Source organism: Vipera ursinii, assembly GCF_947247035.1.
Source record: "Vipera ursinii genome assembly, chromosome: 5".
Classification (NCBI taxonomy): domain Eukaryota; kingdom Metazoa; phylum Chordata; class Lepidosauria; order Squamata; family Viperidae; genus Vipera; species Vipera ursinii.
Window position 1 is genome coordinate 76,038,803 of NC_139518.1, and position 14,690 is coordinate 76,053,492.

The following is a 14,690-nucleotide window of genomic DNA, read 5'->3' on the forward strand; positions in this document are numbered from 1 at the left end:
GCAGTCCGGAGTTCTGTTGGCAGTTGATTCCATAGGGCAGGCATGCCCACAGAGAACGCCCTCCCCCTGGGGATCGCCCGTCGGCAATCCTTCTCTGTTTTCTTCTCTTGCTTCTGCAGCTTGTTTCTGGGGTTTTATTTCTGGCTTGCTTTATCTTAAAAAAGAAGGAAACTAACTCTTTTCTGGGCTTGTGGGACTCCAACACTCTTGTCAAGCTATCCTCCTTGACATCTAGCCCACTGCCTGAGAACTATAGACTTTTCCATTAGCCATTTTGCTCAGTGGATCTCTTTCTTGGATTCTGTTTCCACCTGCTGGGTCTCTGACTTCAGATGCCTCCTCCTCAATACATACAATATTATTAGTCCATGATGTACAACAGAGGTCCCCAACCTTTTGGGCACCAGGGACCGGTTACGTGGAGAGAGATTTTTCCGTGGACCAGAGGGGCGTGGTTTCGTGTACTGCTGGCATCCTGTGGATGGGGCTTTGCTTGTTTGTGCAAACTGGTTGATGGCATGCTGCAGCCCAGTACCAGTCCACGGACCAGGGGTTGGGGACCCCTGCTGTACAAGAACAACTCCAAGAATGACCAACAGTCTTTTCTTCCTTTATTTATGCTTTTGCCCTTTTGTGTTTTAATATTTACAACTAGAAGAAAGGTGTTTTAATTAAGCTTGAAGCTTCTCTCTGTCTATGTGACATTGAGAATAATTTTGACCCACAGACTTTGTGGCTGTTGCATCATCCCAAGTCCATCAGAGCAATTCACCCAGTCATGGTGTGGCATATATATTAAAAGGAACAGGATGTCTCTTGAATGGTCTTGGTCAGGGGTCTGCAACCTTGACAACTTTAAGACTTGTGGACTTCAGATTCCAGAATTCCTCAGCCAGCAATTCCAGGAGCTGAAGTCCACAAGTCTTAAAGTTGTCAAGGTTGCAGACCCCTGGTCTTGATCACTATTTATTCTCCTGCTTCTTGATGTCTTCCAATGATAAGTGTTGTAACTCAGTATTTGTGAAAGACATCGGGTTGGAGCTGATTACTGCAAGCTCTTACTAAGGACTAATACTGATTTAATAATCTACTTCTTCATAAATGGAAATTGGGTGGCTTTGTGAGATTACTGCAAATTTTATATTTTCTGAATTGTATAGATAGCTAACGAGGTTGTTAATCACTGTACTGTCCTATATTCTTGGGTGGCAGGATAGGGTCAACTTTTACATAGTCATTTTGGGAAACCAATGCAGTAGAGGGCATGATGCTATTTTGGTATAGGTAGAGCAAGGTGGATGATATCTGAGCTTGTTATTCTAGGTTCAGATTTGGGGTTTATGAAAAGAAGTTTTAATCTCCCATTTCTACATGATCTTTATAAGAAGGCTGATTGGTACAACCAACTTGTATAGTACAACTTTACTTTCTCTCTCTAGGTCCAAGGACTTAATAAAGGAAGCTATCCTCGACAATGATTTCATGAAGAATCTGGAATTGTCTCAGATCCAGGAGATTGTGGATTGTATGTATCCAGTGGAATATGGCAAAGACAGTTGCATCATCAAAGAAGGAGATGTTGGATCACTGGTATATGTCATGGAAGGTATGTTAGACAATTGTGAACTGAGAATTTATATGAAGGGTATGCATACTGTATGTTTTCCCCCTTATTTGATGGCATAGAGGTGACTTCTGCCAGGCAGGAAGTGTTCCCAAATTATTATTATTATTATTATTATTATTATTATTATTATTATTATTATTATTATTATTATTATTAATAATAATAATAATAATAATAATAATAATAATAATAATAATAGAGTTGGAAGGGAACTTGGAGGTCTTCTAGACCAACCCCTTGCTTAGGCAGGAAACCCTATAACATTTCAGACAAATGGCTATCCAGTCTTTTCTTAAAAGCTTCCAGTGATGGAGCACCCCCAGCTTCTGGAGGCAAGTTGTTCCACTGGATAATTGTTCTAACTCTCAGGAGATTTCTCTTTAGTTCTAGGTTGCTTCTCTCCTTGATTAGTTTCCATCCATTGCTTCTTGTTCAGATGCTTTGGTGAATAACTTGATTCCCTCTTCTTTGTGGCAACCCCTGAGATGTTGGATAGATGTTCAAGAGCATCATAATACTGTGAAACAATTCTTGAATGATTACAACTTGGTTTAGGTCTGGTGTGCTGCAATGAGAGGAATCATTACATATCACAAGTCTCCCCATGATTTGCTGCAGGGTTGTTTAAAATAATCCAGGTGAAGTAAGAATGTTGACAAATACACTCTCTCAATATGAGAGACTTATATAGGATACATAGAACAATTAATCAGTGGAACAACCTGCCTCCAGAAGCTGTGAATGCTCCAACACTGGAGGTTTTTAAGAGGAGACTGGACAGCCATTTGTCTGAAATGGTATAGGCAGGGCTTTTTTCCTCATAGAACGCTCAGAATGGTGTTCCGGCACCTTTTTTGGATGGAACCTTGTAGGGTAGGCAAGGCGGGTTGTATGACATGTGTGAGTTCCGGCACCTTTTTCTTTTACAAAAAAAGCACTGGGTATAGGGTTTCCTGCTTGAGCAGGGGGCTGGACTAGTAGACCTCCAAGGTCCCTTCCAACTTTATTATTATTGTTATTGTTATTACATATTTCAGTCATTTCTCCCTCGCAATTCTTCAGAAACTAGTGTGAAGAACCAACTTTTGATTGTCTTTTCTTTGGCCTCAGAATGCTTGAAAATGGGTAAGAAATGCCAGTAGCCATTCCATTTTTTTTCTCTCCAGTTGACCGAAAGAAAAGTTCTAAAAATTGGGCTCAGGTAGTGTCTCACCCTTTCATCTAACCACAACTTCTGAAGTCATAAAACTCGCTCATTTCTTTATGTTCAGGACATTAGGAATATGCAGCACAAACATGCTTTTGAGAGCTTTCTAACATTCTACATTCTTTTGGTGCACATCTGAGTCTGGAAAAACATGCATTTGAATTTAAATAAGCTCAAACATACCTGCTCTAAAGCATCCTTTCACACCCCTCTCAGCACCTCTCTTAGTCAAACATCTATTGTCCTGGAGTTGTGTGGCTGTTGTGAAAGCTCAGAAAAAGAGGCTGCTTTTTTTTTTTGAAGGAAGCACTCAGAAATGCATCATGCACACCCAAATCCTTTCAGAAATATCTTCCAGACTTTGTATCATAAGTAATACATACCCCCATAACACATGTTGAATATCTCTGTCTAGCCAATGCAAAATTATCAGCAACAAAAATAGGAAACACACACACACACACACACACAAACACACAGGGCCACTTCTTACAGCAAGGAGCAAACCTGCTGTGAAGATCTTCTCTTCTCGATTTTATTGAAATGCCTTTGGTGATAGTGATACTGTACTGGAAAAAATAGCATGGTGCCAGGCTTTTTACAATGATTCTAGCTAAGGGGAGTGTGGGTGTGTGTATGTGTGTGACTAATAGTTTGCTTGATCCCTGGAGCTGGGATATGGGCTGAAGGAAGGATTTGATACAGTCTGCTTATATAAGCAGAGAAAATCAAGCCAGGAATTTTTTTTTTGCAGGGGTGGTGAAATTGACTGAAAACTAACCAGGAGTATTAAGTTCAAGTTAGCTGATTAGTTTTCTGTATTTCTTAGCAGTTAGGTTGCTGTGGATGCTGGAAAAAAAACTTGTCTGTAAAACCTGGAAGATTTGATGCAGCATATATAAAACCAGACCACTCGCACACCTTGGCATTATAAAAATATTCCAGCTTTGTTCTAGTTACAAGTACAGAGGCATAAAAATGCCAGTTGGGGCTTCAAAAGATCCAGCGTCATGGGAATGAACAGAACCTAATCTGGAGCTGGTGAAAGGAAAACAGTAATTACCCTGCTGATTCTGTTACTGAGCTGATTGCATTCTCTATGCAGATATTCACTGTATAGACAAAGGGCAGATGAGCTACTGAATAGCTGGTTCACTTGTTATTTTGAAGACTATCTAATGCCAGTTGTAAGGCACCTATTTCCCCCTTCTTACAGTTCAAAGACTGGTGTTCGTTTCAAATCCAGCTCACGGAAACTGACAGAACAGTACAGCACATTATGCAATTTTACTGCGATGTTTTCTAGGATTCTAAAATTTTAATCCCCTTCATGGATTACTGCCTTGTCGTGGCGAAGGGGCTTGCGTAATTCAATGAAGCTATGGGCTATGCCGTGCAGGGCCACCCAAGACGGACAGGTCATAGCAGAGAGTTCTGACAAAACGTGATCCACTGGAGAAGGAAATGGCAACCCACTCCAGTATCTTTGCCATGAAAACCCTATGGACAGTACCAAAAGGCAAAACGATATGACGCTGGAAGATGAGCCCCTCAGGTCGGAAGGCGTCCAACATGCTACTGGGGAAGAGCAGAGGGCTAGTACTAGTAGCGCCAGAAAGAATGAAGCGACTGGGCCAAAGCCGAAAGGACGCTCAGCTGTGGATATGTCTGGTGGTGAAAGGAAAGTCCGATGCTGTAAAGATTTTTTCTCCATAGGAACCTGGAATGTAAGATCCATGAATCAAGGAAAGCTGGACGTGGTCAAACAAGAGATGACAAGACTAAACATTGACATCTTAGGTATCAGCGAACTAAAATGGACAGGAATGGGTGAATTTAATTCAGATGACCATCAGGTATACTACTGTGGGCAAGAATCCCTCAAAAGAAATGGAGTAGCCTTCATAGTCAATAAAAGAGTAGGAAAAGCAATACTGGGATACAATCCTCAAAATGACAGAATGATCTCAGTTCGAATCCAAGGCAAACCATTCAATATCACAGTAGTCCAAGTCTATGCCCCAACCACCAGTGCTGAAGAGGATGAAATTGACCGGTTCTATGAAGCCCTACAGCACCTTATAGAACTAACACCCAGAAATGATGTCCTTATCATCATGGGGGATTGGAATGCTAAAGTAGGAAGCCAAAAGATAACTGGAATAACAGGCAAGTTTGGCCTTGGAGTACAAAATGAAGCAGGGCACAGGCTGATAGAATTTTGTCAACAGAATACGATGGTCATAGCAAACACTCTTTTCCAACAACCCAAGAGACGGCTTTACACATGGACATCACCAGACGGTCAACACAGAAATCAGATTGACTATATGCTCTGCAGCCAAAGATGGAGAAGCTCTATACAGTCAGTAAAAACAAGACCAGGAGCTGACTGTGGCTCAGACCATGAGCTTCTCCTTGCAAAGTTTAGGCTTAAATTAAAGAAAGTAGGGAAAAGCGCTAGGCCAGTCAGGTATGAATTAAATCATATTCCTGTTGAATATACAGTAGAGGTGACAAATAGATTTAAGGAATTAGATCTGATAGACAGAGTGCCTGAAGAACTATGGACAGAGGTTCGCAACATTGTACAAGAGGTAGCAACCAAAACCATCCCAAAGAAAAAGAAATGCAAGAAAGCAAAATGGCTGTCTGAGGAAGCTTTGCAAATAGCTGAGGAAAGGAGGGAAGCGAAAGGCAAGGGAGAAAAAGAAAGATATGCCCAATTGAATGCAGAATTCCAAAGAATAGCTAGAAGAGATAAGAATGCCTTCTTAAATGAACAATGCAAAGAAATAGAAGAAAACAATAGAATAGGGAGGACCAGAGATCTTTTCAAGAAAATTGGAGAGATGAAAGGAACGTTTCATGCAAAAATGGGCATGATAAAGGACCAAAATGGCAGGGACCTAACAGAGGCAGAAGAGATTAAGAAGAGGTGGCAAAATTACACAGAAGAATTATACAAGAATGAGCTTAACGTCCCTGATAATCACAATGAGGTGGTCACTGACCTCGAGCCAGACATCCTAGAATGTGAAGTGAAGTGGGCCTTAGAAAAGCTGAGCAACAACAAAGCTAGTGGAGGTGACAGTATTCCAGCTGAGCTATTCAAAATCTTAAAAGACGATGCAGTAAAAGTGCTACACTCAATTTGCCAGCAAATTTGGAAAACTCAACAGTGGCCACAGGATTGGAAAAGATCAGTTTACATTCCAATTCCAAAGAAAGGCAGTGCCAAAGAATGTTCAAACTATCGCACCATTGCACTCATTTCTCATGCTAGTAAAGTTATGCTTAAAATTCTACAAGCTAGACTCCAGCAGTATGTGGATCGAGAACTACCAGAAGTACAGGCAGGATTTCGAAGAGGCAGAGGAACTAGAGATCAAATTGCTAACATACGCTGGATCATGGAGAAAGCTAGAGAGTTCCAGAAAAACATCTACTTCTGCTTCATTGACTATGCTAAAGCCTTTGATTGTGTGGATCATAACAAACTGTGGCAAGTCCTTAAAGAGATGGGCATACCAGACCATCTTATTTGTCTCTTGAGAAATCTATATGCGGGCCAAGAAGCAACAGTGAGAACTGGACACGGAACCACTGATTGGTTCAAAATTGGGAAAGGAGTCCGGCAAGGCTGTATACTGTCACCTTGCCTATTTAACTTATATGCAGAGCACATCATGAGAAAGGCAGGGCTAGATGAATCAAAAGTTGGAATTAAGATTGCCGGAAGAAACATCAACAACCTAAGATATGCAGATGATACCACTCTAATGGCAGAAAGTGAAGAAGAACTAAAGAGCCTGGTGTTGCGGGTGAAGAAGGAGAGTGCAAAACTTGGGTTGAAACTAAACATTAAGAAAACCAAGATCATGGCATCTGGCCCTCTCAATTCCTGGCAAATAGATGGGGAAGAAATGGAGGTAGTGACAGATTTTATTTTCCTTGGCTCCAAGATCACTGCAGATGGGGACTGTAGCCAAGAAATTAAAAGACGCTTGCTCCTTGGGAGGAAAGCCATGGCAAATCTAGACAGCACACTAAAAAGCAGAGACATCACCCTGTCAACAAAAATCCGTATAGTCAAGGCTATGGTCTTCCCAGTTGCAATGTATGGCAGTGAAAGCTGGACCATAAGAAAGGCTGAGCGCCAAAGAATTGAAGCCTTTGAACTATGGTGCTGGAGAAGACTCCTGCGAGTTCCTTGGACTGCAAGGCGATCAAACCGGTCAGTCCTAGAGGAGATCAACCCTGACTGCTCTTTAGAAGGCCAGATCCTGAAGCTAAAACTCAAATACTTTGGCCACCTAATGAGAAGGAAGGACTCACTGGAGAAGAGCCTAATGCTGGGAAAGATTGAGGGCAATAGAAGAAGGGGACGACAGAGAATGAGGTGGCTGGATGGAGTCACTGAAGCAGTAGGCGTGAGCTTAGATGGACTCCAGAAGATGGTAGAGGACAGGAAGGCCTGGAGGAACATTGTCCATAGGGTCGCGATGGGTCGGACACGACTTCGCAACTAACAACAACAAAAATTTTAATCCTCAAATTAAAATGATTTTCTTCCCATTTGCAGTTGATTCCGAAGGCAGCAGTTTTACTTTGAATAATGCTTGAGATTTGTGGTATATCCTATACTGTTTCATTATTTGCTTACCCTTAAATTTTTATCACCCTCTTTAGAATATACCTTAACTTCCTGAGTTTCAAAACAACACATTTCTTTGTAATATTGGAACATAAGAAACAAGACAGAATCTTTTCTCACTCTGTCAAAAGACTAGACATTTCAAGGACAGTATATTGCAATTGGTATTGTTCTTATTGTGTAAGGGTAATTTAATTTAAAATTACTGTTATTCCTCTGCAAGGGATCAAAATGGGGAAAATTACAATATTTTATGACATCATTGATGGCTGTAAAATACCTGGATATCCTCATGTATTTCTCTTAATCTTCTTTTGTACATCATGTGAAATGCAATGTTATTGCAATTGTGTCAGATATTCTAACAGAAGAGACCTGGAATAGGTTTAATAATCTGTATCCATGTGTAATAATTTCTGGGCATATGATACATTTGAGAGGATGAACTATATTCTGTCACTGTATTTTCAATTTTTGGGGAAAAAAGCAAGTGCTGTTACTGTACTTCTACATTTTTATAATTTCAAAAGATGGTATCACACATTATAGCCCTATTGTTGATCATAATCAGTAGTGATAAGTTAAGGTAACAATTCTGATTAAGCTAGCTGTCGCTTTTGTTGAAAGCACAATGAAACTAGTAAATTTAGGTAATCCAATAAGGTTGTAAACAATATAGTGTAAACTAGACCCCAGCTAATGTGTTAATTTGTATATACATTATCTAATAGTATGAAGTTCTAGAACTCCGGAAAGAATGTAAAACAGCTGTTTATTGTTAAAATATGAAAAACAATAAAAACAACTATTTACAAACCTTAAACAACCTTAGCTTTCACTGGTCCACTGCCAGCGTCATCAGAGTAAAGAAAGGAACAACAGGAAGAAAGAAAGCAATAGGATTGGTGTCAATGCTGCGAACATTGACATGTTTTTGCACTGACAATATACAAGACAGCCTTTTGTTTAAACTGCTTCCCTTCGAATCTTGAAGAGAGGGAAATTTCAACGGCTATCTTGAGAAGATAAGATTAAGCCATGCGCAGAAGGGGAAGTATAACTTCATATGTAAAACTAATTGGATAATGTGATTTATGACGTGTAGATAAGGGTGGGGATTGTGTGTGTGTTACGATGGGTTTGGGTGGAGGAGATTTCAGATTCTGGCATCCCTCCATGAGTGTCGATGTTTCGTTTCATTACTAAGACTTTTTAGATAAATAATATGCCTGCAATTTGTTTGAATTGTCTCATTTATCGGAACCATGACAATTGGAACATGCACAAGGAGATGCGGGACAGCTAGGACATTTACGGTTAGTTAGGATGGTGGCCCTATTACCCGATCAATGGGCAGGGCACTGAGGCAACAAGGTTTATAAACAAACTCCCCACCCCCTAGCATTTACTTTGATGATGCTGGCAGTGGATCAGCGAAAACTAAGCTTGTTTTAGGTTTGTAAATAGTTGTTTTTATTGTTTTTACTATTTTAACAATAAACATCTGTTTTATATTCTTCCCGGAGTTCAAGAACTTCATACTGCTACACAGATATGCCCGGGATTCGCATTTTTATAATTATTGTATATTTGGGAGTAACTTTTTCCAAGACTGGATCTTGGGCCTGCCATCATCAACGAAGTACATTTAGAGCAAAAGCCCGTTTGAATTTATTGCTCAAACTAAAGAACCATAGTTACCCAGGGTCCCTAGCTCCACTACTCAAAGTTTATAAGGCTAAGGTTACGACAGTGCTCTTGTATGGAGCAGAAATTTGGGGTCTTTATTCAACCACAGCTTTAGAACAAACACAGTCCCAGCATCTGAGATGTATTTTGGGTGTAGACCCAAGAACATCTGCTGCAGCAGTTAGAGCTGAATTGGGAATTCATACAATTCAGGCATTATCTAAAATTAGAGCTTATAACTACTGGTGCAAAGTTAATGAAATGGAGACTGATAGACTCCCCAAATTATGCCTACTAGAGCAAATAAAACTGCAATCACAAATCTCCTGGATCACCAAACTAACAAATTTTGTAAGAAGCTGTGGCCTTCCTGTTTCTTGCGTAACAGGAGAACAATCTAAAAAAAAGAGTTGCCCAAAGAATTAAGGATATAGAAGCACAAACTGATATAGCTATCCTTAGTAAGGTGGGTAACTTGAAATGGCTGAGTAAATACAAATGTACTTCTCAAGTGGAAAGTTATTTGAAGTTACAACTCCCAAAACATCTTAGGGAGATATTTACGAGAGCGAGATTCGAACAGCTTGATACAATGGTCAGATATGGGAGATTTCATGCTATATCGTACAATGAGCGTCTCTGCATTTGCGGAGCGGCAGAGGTAGAGGACCTGGCTCACATCCTATTTGACTGTTGTTTGTATAAGAGGGTGAGAGACAGGTATCTTGGTCTATATACCAAACGAATGACCCATTGGGATCCCCATATCAAAATAACTGACCTTATGTCCGGCCAGAACTTGAAAAGAACATTCAACGTAGCACAGTATTTAAACAAAATGATCCAGTTAAGATCTGCATATGTGGGACTGATTGGGGTAGATTGTAAGGGCGACTCCGAAATATAATGTTACCATATTTTATCTATATCTTAAATTTGTATTTTATTACTATTTTAACTTAAATTGTATTTTAATTCCATTTTAAATTGTATTTTATCAAATTCCATTTCGGATTGTTTTTATCTAGTTTCGGTGACGGTTTGTTGCTGGAACTTTGTACTTTGATATGGCCCAAGGGCTAATCAATAAAGTTGTTGTTGTTGTTATAATAATTATTAAGGACATTATCTAATACTATAGTTTTCATACAAAGTTGTGTACTATATGCATTGTCAATTTATATAAATTCCTCTTAGTCTTTCTGTCTATTGCTTGTTCAAGAAGGCACACAAAAATGTGTTGGTAATTTTTAACTGGTTCATTGATCACAGGGTTGAGTAGATTTTTATTTTGTGTTTTAGCATTTTCATGAAATATTACGAATAGGTTTCCAAAATCCTTTTGTCTCTAGGTCATATCCTACACCTGACCAGGTGTATGTAGATGCTTTTCAAATTCCTGTTTTGGACTTTAACCTACATCTTCATATAATCAGTTCAAGTTTATTAAGTTTTCCAGAGGGGATTAACATTGTGCATACATTGTGCACTTTCTAATATGCTAAGGCAGCTATTAGAGATAGATTAAGTTGTTAATTCACTAAGGCATCACATTTTGTGTCTAGTACTGTCTGTTTTCCAATCCAGTTTTTATTGGGATCCCAAATTATTTAAAAGAAATACTTTGAAAAATATTCTAATGTTCAACCATTGTGGGGGGAAAAAGTTTAAACACATAGCTAAAACTTTCCTTTTGTTGTCTTAATGACTGTCTACAACCTCTTTTAGAAATTTGTATGCAGACGACAGTTTATAAAACCTGAAGGTGTAATTTGCAGACATTTTAAGCACTGCATTCTAAAAAGCATGTGACATCTCTGATGCTCTCCTGAGCACATAGACTCCAGTGTGTAAAAAAATCAGAAATTAAATTACATAGACTTTATATACAACTATCAATAGAAACATTAATTTTTAATGAGGTGTTATATAAAACCATGAGACTTGCAGCTAATGCCATTTTATGCAGATTTAATTTCAGTTTGCTAACCTTAATCCACCTCTGGATCCCTGTTGTTGTTAGCTGCGAAGTCGTGTCCGACCCATCGCGACCCTATGGACAACATTCCTCCAGGCCTTCCTGTCCTCTACCATCTTCTGGAGTCCATTTAAGCTCACGCCTACTGCTTCAGTGACTCCATCCAGCCACCTCATTCTCTGTCGTCCCCTTCTTCTATTGCCCTCGATCTTTCCCAGCATTAGGCTCTTCTCCAGTGAGTCCTTCCTTCTCATTAGGTGGCCAAAGTATTTGAGTTTTAGCTTCAGGATCTGGCCTTCTAAAGAGCAGTCAGGATTGATCTCCTCTAGGACTGACCGGTTTGATCGCCTTGCAGTCCAAGGGACTCGCAGGAGTCTTCTCCAGCACCATAGTTCAAAGGCCTCAATTCTTTGGCGCTCAGCCTTTCTTATGGTCCAACTTTCACTGCCATACATTGCAACTGGGAAGACCATAGCCTTGACTATACGCACTTTTGTTGACAGGGTGATGTCTCTGCTTTTTAGTGTGCTGTCTAGATTTGCCATGGCTTTCCTCCCCAGGAGCAAGCGTCTTTTAATTTCTTGGCTACAGTCCCCATCTGCAGTGATCTTGGAGCCCAGGAAAACAAAATCTGTCACTACCTCCATTTCTTCCCCATCTATTTGCCAGGAATTGAGAGGGCGAGATGCCATGATCTTGGTTTTCTTAATGTTAAGTTTCAACCCAAGTTTTGCACTCTCCTTCTTCACCCGCAACAAGAGGCTCTTTAGTTCTTCTTCATTTTCTGCCATTAGAGTGGTATCATCTGCGTATCTTAGGTTGTTGATATTTCTTCCGGCAATCTTAATTCCAACTTTTGATTCATCTAGCCCTGCCTTTCTCATGATGTGCTCTGCATATAAGTTAAATAGGCAGGGCGACAGTATACAGCCTTGCCAGACTCCTTTCCCAATTTTGAACCAATCAGTGGTTCCTTGTCCAGTTCTCACTGTTGCTTCTTGACCCGCATATAGGTTTTTCAAGAGACAAATAAGATGGTCTGGTACTCCCATCTCTTTAAGAACTTGCCACAGTTTGTTATGATCCACACAATCAAAGGCTTTAGCATAGTCAATGAAGCAGAAGTAGATGTTTTTCTGGAACTCCCTAGCTTTCTCCATGATCCAGCGTATGTTGGCAATTTGATCTCTAGTTCCTCTGCCTCTTCGAAATCCTGCCTGTACTTCTGGTAGTTCTCGATCCATATACTGCTGAAGTCTAGCTTGTAGGATTTTAAGCATGACTTTACTAGCATGAGAAATGAGTGCAATGGTGCGATAGTTTGAACATTCTTTGGCACTGCCTTTCTTTGGAATTGGAATGTAAACTGATCTTTTCCAATCCTGTGGCCACTGTTGAGTTTTCCAAATTTGCTGGCAAATTGAGTGTAGCACTTTTACTGCACTGTCTTTTAAGATTTTGAATAGCTCAGCTGGAATACTGTCACCTCCACTAGCTTTGTGGATCCCTAATGACCCCCAAATGAAGGTGGACATGAGATACAGAGTTTGATGCTCCCTATTTACTAATGGCCCTTCTTCCAAGCTTCTTCTGGTTAAGGAGCATCAGAACAGAATAACTTGATAAAGGATGACATGGAGAAGTATGGAAACATCTTCCAGCACCATCTTTCTGATCTATCAGGTGAGGCCAGACCCATCAAACATGTCTTCTGACTTAGAAGAATGGAAGATGCAGCAGACCTACCAAAGATATTCTTCCCCAGTTGAATTTTTCAAGTGCAGTTCATCAGCCCACACAAACAAAGGCCTTTGGGTAACGTGTCTAGGCCTGAAGCTGGATTGAAATAGATTCAAATAATGGATTCCATTTTGTATATTTTTTTTGAGTTGTTAGCCTATTGACATTTAGAGGCTGTATCAAAAGGAGACAGGCTTATGTGAAAACACTCTTACGTTCCTTCTTCTGTGGTTCTCCTATGTTCTGAGGCTGACAATAGTGCCTCTACACAGTTTTAAGCACGGCAGGACAACTGTCCTTTGTGGCAAATGAAAGTTGCCAGCTTTACTTTAATGAGACCTTTTCACAAGACCCTTCCATCAGCTTGTTTTAATACCTTGCTGAATCTCAGCCGAGAACCCATTTCCATCTCCTCAGGGTTTCCTCTCAGCTGACACAGTAACTGTCATCTCAGTTTTCACCTCTGCCTCACCTTACCATTCTTGGGGCTCGTTTATTTTTCAGTATGTATATAGACTGTGCAGCTTCATTTAAGCTCTGAACCAAGCCCTGGGTGACCCAGGTGAGTTCATCCCATCCTGGCCACAAAGAAGCTAGCGGCTAGGATCTAGGTTTTGCTTTTCGTGCTTGTTGATTCTGTCCACAGTAAGATTTTTAAAAAGCCTATTTTCAGCTAAGTGCTTTGTTCTGTCCAATACAGTTTCTGTTGAAAACTACAATCATCGTAGTATCAAATGTGTTTTTTTAAAAAGGAAACAATTCTCCTTTTAGTTCCTTTAACTTTTTTTCTTTCATGAGTTTGATACTTGGATTGAATGTTTTATTAAAATATTTTCCTGTATATAGGGTTCACGGCTTAGTATGTATATGCATTCAATGGTATATGGAGGGGGGAGAGAGAGAGAGGGAGGGAGGAGAGAGAGAGAGAGATTTGTTGAATTACTTTGCTGCATGCACTAACACTTCACCATGGGTGCCCATAGGATATAGGGTATGGTCTAGTGCAGGGGTAGGCAACTTTGGCTCTTTTATGACTCATGCACTTCAACTCCCAGAATGGCTCAGGAATTCTTGGAGTTGAAATCCATGAGTCATAAAAGAGCCAAGGTTGCCTACTCCTGGTCTAGTGGTTAAGGCTGGAAAACAGGAAACCATGAGTTCTAGTTATGCCTTAGCCATGAAAACCAGCTGGGTGACTTTGGGCCAGTTATTGTCTCTCAGCCCAACTAACCTCAAAAGGCTTGTTGTTGCGGGGAAAAATAGGAGGAGGAAGGTGAGTTGGATATTTGGATATGTTTGCCACCTTGAGTTATTTGTTAAAATAATGAAGCCTGGATACAAACTAATAAATAAATTTAAAAGTCAAGATGTTGGCCACAACAGTGTGATTGAAACTTTGCATGGTTTTTTTTTAAATATCTGTTGCTTTTTTTTAACCACACTACATATGCCTCTGTATATAAATTCCAATATTTTTCCTTATCATCCTCCTTATCTTATCCCATGGTTATTTAGAATAGAAATGACTATCTTTGCTTGGATATAGTTGTTGTAAATTAGTTTCCAGCGTGCTTTTTTAAGTAGTTGTATTCTTGTGTGTGTACGGGTGTGTGAGTTCTCTAATAGCATATAGGTAAAGGTAAAGGTTCCCCCGCACATGCGTGTTAGTTGTTTCCAACTCTAGGGGCCGGTGCTCATCTCCGTTTCAAAGCCGAAGACCCAGCGCTTGTCCGAGGATGTCTCCGTGGTCATGTGGCCGGCATGACTAGATGCCAAAGGTGCACGGAACACT

The 14,690-nt window shown here is 40.1% G+C and overlaps 1 protein-coding gene across 2 annotated transcripts in view; it reads left to right on the forward strand.

Annotated features, from left to right (window-relative positions):
• Positions 1 to 14,690, forward strand: part of PRKG1 (protein kinase cGMP-dependent 1) — a gene marked incomplete at both ends in the record, with an annotated part of 850,316 nt that overhangs the window by 191,758 nt on the left and 643,868 nt on the right. For both annotated transcript variants that reach the window (XM_083364786.1, XM_083364785.1), the window contains one exon: positions 1,440 to 1,606. In XM_083364786.1, the coding sequence (XP_083220912.1) occupies positions 1,440 to 1,606 (167 nt within the window). The remainder of the gene's footprint in view (positions 1 to 1,439; positions 1,607 to 14,690) is intronic.